This window comes from Verticillium alfalfae, genomic scaffold (genome assembly GCF_000150825.1).
Source record: "Verticillium alfalfae VaMs.102 supercont1.3 genomic scaffold, whole genome shotgun sequence".
NCBI lineage: Eukaryota > Fungi > Ascomycota > Sordariomycetes > Glomerellales > Plectosphaerellaceae > Verticillium > Verticillium alfalfae.
Window position 1 is genome coordinate 262,966 of NW_003315036.1, and position 7,799 is coordinate 270,764.

At 58.4% G+C, this 7,799-nt stretch overlaps 4 protein-coding genes across 4 annotated transcripts in view; all 4 read left to right on the plus strand.

The window, feature by feature from the left end:
- VDBG_02590 (predicted protein) overlaps positions 1 to 180 on the plus strand; it is a gene marked incomplete at both ends in the record, with an annotated part of 584 nt that extends 404 nt beyond the window's left edge. The window contains one exon of the mRNA XM_003006405.1: positions 73 to 180. Within this exon, the coding sequence (XP_003006451.1) occupies positions 73 to 180 (108 nt within the window). The remainder of the gene's footprint in view (positions 1 to 72) is intronic.
- A 2,535-nt stretch (positions 181 to 2,715) lies between these two features.
- VDBG_02591 (aspartyl aminopeptidase) lies at positions 2,716 to 4,386 on the plus strand (the record flags this gene model as incomplete). The annotated part of the gene is made up of 2 exons (XM_003006406.1): positions 2,716 to 2,882; positions 2,945 to 4,386. The coding sequence occupies 2 exons, from the start codon at positions 2,825 to 2,827 to the stop codon at positions 4,384 to 4,386; spliced, it is 1,500 nt and encodes a 499-aa protein (XP_003006452.1).
- An 825-nt stretch (positions 4,387 to 5,211) lies between these two features.
- Positions 5,212 to 5,768, plus strand: VDBG_02592 (predicted protein; the record flags this gene model as incomplete). Its single annotated transcript, XM_003006407.1, has 2 exons — positions 5,212 to 5,406; positions 5,532 to 5,768. 2 exons carry the CDS (start codon positions 5,212 to 5,214, stop codon positions 5,766 to 5,768), a joined length of 432 nt encoding a protein of 143 aa, XP_003006453.1.
- Positions 5,769 to 6,303: 535 nt separating this feature from the next.
- Positions 6,304 to 7,799, plus strand: part of VDBG_02593 (conserved hypothetical protein) — a gene marked incomplete at both ends in the record, with an annotated part of 2,404 nt that continues 908 nt past the window's right edge. Inside the window, 2 exons of the mRNA XM_003006408.1 lie at positions 6,304 to 6,750; positions 6,823 to 7,689. Of these exons, the coding sequence (XP_003006454.1) occupies positions 6,304 to 6,750; positions 6,823 to 7,689 (1,314 nt within the window). The remainder of the gene's footprint in view (positions 6,751 to 6,822; positions 7,690 to 7,799) is intronic.

Here is a 7,799-nt window from a genome sequence, read left to right on the forward strand (position 1 = left end):
GAAGGGGGGGGGGGGAAAGGGGTAAGATGGGGTGGAGGGGGCTTTCTCTCTCACACCGGCACCCAATGCAAGGTCCTCCTCAGCTGCAGGAACCTGTGTGCGCGCGCGTTGGTTGAAAGGGTCGATCTGACGTTGAGGGGCGCGGCGTGGCTGATGAACCGGGCACTGTTGGACCCCTAGGATCTGCGTCCGGGGGGCTTGGAGCAGCCTTCTTTTCCCCCTCCCCTTCCCCCGCCGGGCTGCTGGAGTGTCAAGGACGCCACGCCAGCTTTTGGTGGCAATCGATGGCCGTTTGGTCGCTGGCTGCCAGGTATCTACCTGCGTAGGTACCTACCTAAGGTAACCGACAAGGCAAACAACCCCTCTCCACACCCAAAGCTGAACCCCCTTGGCCGTTTGCGGTTTACTTAATACAGAGGGCAGCTGCTGAAGCATTCTGCTCTTTGAAGATGTGTGTTTCTTTCCTGTGGTGGGGGAGGCGAATTCCCAACTTGTGACATGAGGGGTTTTGAATCGGTCTGGCTGGATTTGGGTCCGGTTGGATTTGAAAAGAGGACCGTGTTCTGCTTTTTCATCCCCCCTACGCTAATTGCTGTCGTGATGGTGCCTTGGGCGCGTGACCTCTTTGGTGCGGTCATGGCAAGATTTCCGCTGAGGGATGGCGTGATGAAGGCGATGTGGAATGGCCTCTCGTACGACTGTTCCTCCAAGGGCCCCGAGGAAAGAGAATGGTGCACAGAATGTCGATGATGGCAGGCTTCTTTTCTTTTCTCCGCCACTTTTGACTTTTCCTCACGGTCAAGGCGTGCCCGCTGCTACTCCCAGTAGTATTTTCAGGGCGCTGGTTCATATCGTCGTCCATCTGGTGGTACTACCCAGCAGCCTACCATTGAGGAGCAGAGGAGTCCCCCCTCCCCCCCCCTGGAGGCGCTAGGGTCGATCAATAGTGAGATGATCACAAAAACACATACGAGCATAAATTATAGGCAAGGTAGGCCAGGGCATGATGGCCGTTGAACAAGCCTCCGAGAATGTCTCATGCATTCTCTGACTATTTGGTGGAAGACGAGGCGCGCCATGGCGAAACATCTACAGCAAGCACATGATGAGGTATTTGAGATGGTGTTTTGGAAACCGTGCATCCAGGCAGGCATATGAGTGACTCGAGGCTTTGTCAAACCCGGCAGTGGCTGCCGCGCGTTTTTGCAGACCATTACCCTTGCACATTGGAGGGCCGTATCTGTTTCTTGCGCGCTGAACAACACCTTGCACGACCGGGATGTCCAGGGGTCATCTGTGTGAATAGCCATGGTACAGAGTATATTTAGTGTCCGCTGAGACTTTACATTAACTTCTCCAGTCTGATCTCAACTCCACAGATTTGTTCGTGGACATGCTTCAAGCAGAGGTTGCTCGTGAATGATACCTGCCGTCTGCGTTCTCACCTTGTCATTCCTGGCCAAGGAGCATGACCTGATCTGCCCCAACTCCGACGATGGCGGGAACAAAGGCTGAAGTGGCTCATGAGCTGGTCAAGAACTCTTACCGTCGTGGGCATGTATGAAGTCCGTAATTCCGAGAACACCGCATATTTGAGTGCGGTCTGCGACCTATCGTGACATTTCGTGCTGTTGCTCGCCGCCATGTGACGTTAATTCGCTTCAGGAAATGGGACCTCTGTGACACTAGTGCGAGTCTTCCGTTACAAACCGAGCCACCGAGCTGCCTTGATGTAGAGTGTCTGGTATCGTGAGGTGATAGCACCTCATCCAAGACATGCGCAGGAGATGTTTAAGTCTTTTTTACGCTGATGTGTATGCTCGTATGGTTTCTCATGTCATCAAACATTCGAATTCGAGACTAGAAGCTGCCTTTGACTCCAGGATTGGCCTGCAATTGGGCCGCAGAAGCAAGAAATTCGGCTGCTTCATACTGTGTATTCAATATCTATGCAAGACACGTTCCCCGAAGTCACATACAACAGGCAAGATATGCTCGGGTGGGATTTCAACTGTCACAGCAACTCACCAACGGACCAAGCCATGGCAAGTCGAAATCAAGTCTGGTCATCTATACAAACTTTAATCGATATGTTCACTCTTTCAACGGAATTACAGTTTCAACTACGAACTGCTAGTGTTGCAACTCCTTGGCATACTAGCTGTGCTGCAGCAGGATTGGCAGGGTGCTCTCCCATGCAAGTGAAGCCTTTCGCACGCCTCGCGATATATTCCAAGATTCGCTCTTCCTGTGTATGCGGTAGTGGTGCTGTGAATTATCCAGGCACAATGATGTCAACCCAGCCATGCTCTCTACCAGACGATGGCATATACGTAGCACAGCTGACGCACATGGCTTGTCTCGACGGGAGGCTCGATTGGAAGAGCTTGGTGCCACCATGCCGCGCGACCCCAATGGCCACAGGAATTGATAGATAAATGATTCCAAAGCAAGAATTCTTTCAAACATGAGGAGGGTCTTTCCAGAAAGGACGTCCGAAGCACGCGTTGCTGAGCTATCCAACCCATCATCTATAGTCACACGCAAAAGCCTACAGCCCGTGATGTCTTCGGTGCGCTACAACTACCCAACCGCAGTTTGACTGATAACGATAAGCTTGCATGTTGACTTCCCCTCGTGATCACCACAGATCATTCATGGCCGCCGCATCTCCGTTGCCCTTTGCCATTTTCGATCCACGCCAATGCTGTCAGGACGTCTCGTGTCTTGCAGCAACAACGCATTCAAAGCTCCAGCCTTCTTAGTCCCGCGACCGACATCAACCATCAAAGCCCGCGCCCGGTTTTCGACCTCAGCTGTCATCATGGCTCCCGATAAGACTGCCCTCGACTTCATCGACTTTGTCAACGCCTCTCCCACCCGTGAGTCTACCTGGACAAGCGCGTTTTGTCTGCCCTTCGTCTCTCTGATGCCTGAAGTACAGCATACCACGCCTGCGCCAACGCCGCTGCCCGCCTGGAGAAGGCCGGCTTCAGCAAGATCAAGGAGCGAGACTCTTGGGCGTCGACCCTCCGACCCGGCGGCAAATACTACCTGACCCGCAACGGCTCCTCGATCGTCGCCTTTGCGATTGGTAAGAAATGGCGTCCCGGCAACCCCGTCGGCATGATCGGCGCGCATACCGACTCGCCCTGCCTCCGCATCAAGCCTGTTTCGAAGAAGGGCAACAACGGCTTCCTCCAGGTCGGCGTCGAGACGTACGGTGGAGGCATCTGGCATAGCTGGTTCGACCGCGATCTCAGCATTGCTGGCCGGGTGCTTGTCAAGGACTCCACCGGCACCTTCACACAGAAGCTCATCAAGGTCGACAAGCCCCTCCTGCGTATCCCGACACTGGCCATCCACCTTGACCGGAGCTCGAGCTTCGACCCCAACAAGGAGGTCGAGCTGTTCCCCATTGCCGGTCTGGCGTCGGCAGAGCTGAACAAGAGCGCTTCAGAGACACAAGTGGAGGGCAATGAAGAGGCGGAAGAGGACTTCAAGCCCCTCAGGGACCTGACGGAGCGCCACCACCCGCACATAATCGACGTCATCGCGTCGCACGCCGAGGTCGACGTCCTCAACGTTGTGGACTTTGAGCTCGTGCTCTACGACACGCAGCCCGCTTGCCTCGGCGGTCTCAACGACGAGTTTGTCTTCTCCCCGCGTCTCGACAACCTCGGCATGACGTACTGCTCCATCATGGGCCTCATCACGTCGCTCCGCGACTCGGCCGCCCTCGACGAGGACCACACCATCCGGCTGGTGACCTGCTTCGACCACGAGGAGATCGGCTCGACGTCTGCGCAGGGCGCCAACTCGAACCTCCTGCCGGCCATCCTCCGGCGACTGTCGGTGCTCCCCGCGGGCCGCAGCGACACGGCGTCCGACGCGTCGTACGACTCTGTCAACGACGCCCTGCCGCACCTCGAGGAGAGCATCCAGTCGACGGCCTACGAGCAGACGCTCAGCCGGTCGTTCCTCGTGTCGGCGGACATGGCGCACTCGGTGCACCCCAACTACGCGGGCAAGTACGAGGCGTCGCACCAGCCGGCCATGAACGGCGGCACCGTCATCAAGATCAACGCCAACCAGCGGTACGCGACCAACTCGCCCGGCATCGTGCTGCTGCAGGAGAGCGCGCGCCACGCCGGCGTGCCGCTGCAGCTGTTTGTCGTGCGCAACGACTCGCCCTGCGGCAGCACCATCGGCCCCATGCTCAGCGCCAAGCTCGGCGTCCGGACCCTCGACCTGGGCAACCCGCAGCTCAGCATGCACTCGATCCGGGAGACAGGAGGCAGCAAGGACGTCGAGTTTGCGGTGAGGCTGTTTGAGAGCTTCTACGAACGGTACGGCGAGCTCGAGGAGAAGATTCTGGTGGATTAGGGGACGGGGGCGGGGGCGATGGCAACGACGCGGCGGCTGGGCGAGTGAATGGAGTCGTGCGTTGTTGGGCCTTGGGGGCGAGGTGAATTAAAACAAACATGGCATTATTTGTTACCAGTTCGTGCTGCCTTTGTACTCGTGCTCTACAAAGGTTGTGGTTTACCGAACATGGCCTCAGCTCTCACGTGTTGACGTTGGCCTCAGCTCGCGGAACCATTCCCCCCCCTACTGGCAGGATCAAACGGCCAAGGGACGTACATTCTCCGCGCTTGCCTGTTGAATGGAAGACCCAGGATGCAGGGCTGCAACTCTTGAATAAGGTAGTTGTAGGAGCTGGCCTTTCAAGGCTCTCTTCTTCACCCCTCTTCCGTCAACTCCACCGAGCGTAGAAATACCTTGGGCTGCCCGAGATTCGAGTCGGCTTTCTTTCCTCCACCAACTAATATACCTCGACCACCTCGACCTCGACCGAGCTCACTGATGGTGCTGATTGATGGCCCTTTCCTGTCGTTCACCTAGAGACCAGCGGGCCTCTGTACACACTCCCTACATATTTCAGATTTTTACCAACGTCATCACCACAACCCGGTCCTACGAAGAAGTCGATGTCACCGAGAGAGACGGAGAAGCAGCCGAACTATACCATTTACACATTCATTCGAGAAACGACCTAGATTTGTCATGTGCTCGCAAGCTCCTGCCTAGATTCATTTCACGCTTCGAGGAGGTCCCCATCCTGGGAGTCCTGTCTATTCTGTTTTTTTCCCAACACAATCTCTGGACTCGTCCGTCTGCAAGCTACCACAAGGGCACCCCGCAGGCAGCATGTGCCAGACGGTCTACTACAGCTACAGCTGCGGCCACCTCGAGTGCGTCGTCTACCGCTGCCGCCGCATCCCCGCCCACCCGTCCAGGTGGGAGCTCTACGACTGCGTCACGCGCGCGGCCGTCGACGGGTCCTGGAGGACGAGCCTGCGCGAGCCGTGCCACGACTGCGTCGAGGCGGAGCGCCCTGCGTCGGTGGACGCTGCAGCGCGGGGGGCCGGGCGGCGCCTTGGAACCTTGCCGGGCGGAGCATGAGCAACGGCACGCGCATCAGCCAGTCGGCGTCTGCACCGAACATCGGCGAGGTGCAAAATCAACAGCGACAGCAGCAGCAGCAGCAGCAGCAGCAGCACCAAGTTGCCTCGCAGCAACGGCTCTTGCGGCACGTGCAGGGGAGCCGTGACGGTTCGGCAAGCAGCTCCTCTAGCATGGGCTGGGACGGCCGGGTGATCAGGCCGCTCGACTCGAATTACCTGGGCAACATTGGGCGGATCACGTTGGACGGTGTCCACTGGGAGGACGTGACGCCGGCGGAGATCTTTGAGGCGAGATTTTGATGCGTGCTCGGCTCTCGGAACGGACAGATGGGTTAGGTTGGTGACCGGGTGCTGGGAGATGGGAGGCGCAAAATCTGGGACATTGGACGATAGGGTCGTCGGTGCGGGAAGATAATATCGGGTAGTCCTTCAGCCCAAACCTGAGGAGGCGGAAAGGGGTGGTTATGAACCATAGAATACACTCGAAACTTCAACATGCTTACCAACCTGCCTACCTTGCCTCACCTGCCCACGACCGACAGACTGCAAGTGAACATGTCTCGACAAGCCACGAGGGAAAGGCTCTCCCCCCTACCCCCGGGTCGGAAGGACCCCTGGCGCCGCGGCTGCACCTGACAGGAAAAGGCCCGGCGCTGAGTGCAGGTGCAAGTGAGCGCACGCAGAAGGCCCGGTCGAGAACTCGATATGCAGTGGAAAAAGCTGGGGCTCGGCGGACCCAAGCGAACGGTTGGAGAAAAGTTGGGGAAAGCTCGACCCATGCGGGCCATGTACGATGCCATGTTTGGTCTAGCGCCGTCAATCGGGCCGGACCAGGATGGAGGGGCTAGGCAGGAACGGATCTGGCGTGAAAAACGGAAGGAAGGTCTGTCTGTCCTTTGCGACTTCCCCAGAGGCCGAGGACCCTCAAGACCTCATCATCGCCACACGCCCGCTCAGCATCTCGCACCTCGCACCTGCACTTCAGCACCTCAGCTCAAAGACCCCTCGTCGACAGCCTGAGAAGAGGCATATTCCGTCACCTGTGTCTCTGCCGTCCGAAAACCACGATACTGCGACGGCAAGTGTCTCGAACCTGCGCCTCTCTTTGCGCAGCCCCAAATCCCCACCAAATAGCCAGCCTGCCATGGCGCCCACTCTGCCTGTCACAAGGCTGGCCCTCGGCTACCCTCCTTTCGCCTGCGACTTTGATCCCCAAGATGCGACCCGTCTGCTTGTGAGCGGCGGCGGCGGCGCCAACCGGAGCGGTGTTCCCAACAGGATAGTGAGTCCATGGCCCACCACTTCCTCCTCGACTTCTGCGCCGCATACAGAAATAGGCTGACCCTCCACCAAGACAGCCGTTGACGCGCCCTTCGCCGAGAACCCGCGCATCGCTGCCGAAGCCGACCTCAGCCGCGACGAAGATGCCGTCAACACCATCGCCATCGGCCAGAAGAAGCCCGGCGGCAGCAACAAGGCCCCCACCTTTGTCTACGCCGGCATCAACTCGAGCACGGCCGAGCTCGAGAAGGGCAAGAACGAACACTTTCGCGTCTTCTCCATGGCGCCCTCCAGCAGCAAGTCTGAAAAGACGGCCCACACGGCCGTCCTGAACGAGCTGTCGCGGACGGCGCTTTTCCAGCATGGCGAGGGCGACAAGGAGACGTACCAGCGCCTGCTGCGCGTGAGCCCGCCCAACCCAGAACGCCCCGGCCAGAAGCAGGTCGGCGCTGTGGCGACGGGCTTCGCCAAGCGGTCCCAGATTGTCATCTTTGAGGTGACGCTGGGCCAGGCGCCCAAGTCTAGGGGTGTTCTGGACATTTCGCGCGAGGCCACCGACCTTGACGTCATCCAGACGGGCGACGACAGCTTCCAGGTGGCATACTGCGACGAGCGCGAACTATTCGTCATCAACGTCACCAAGGACGATGTCACGGGCCCTGATCTGGCCTACAGTATGCCCGAGGACGGCACAGGTATTCAGCCCAGCTTCAGGGCCATCCGCTACATCTCCCCCGTCTTCGTCATGGCGCTGTCGAACCTGCCGCGGAACTCGGGCGTCTGCCTTAACGGCATTCGCCTGCCGTCTGGGGACATTGAGGAGGGCCGTCTGGCCGTGTCGGCAAAGCTGCCGCGCTTCATGACGCGCGCCGCCTCTTTTGCCGTTCGCAACGTCAACACGCCTCCCGGACCCGGGGATCGTCTCGGCAACACCCAGTTCGTCATCGCCGTCGCCAGCATCGAGACGATATCCCTCTACAGGTCGAGCACCGCTCCGCTGCTCACTTCAACTGGCGATTGAGGTCCTGGCCGACATGGCGATGAATGACG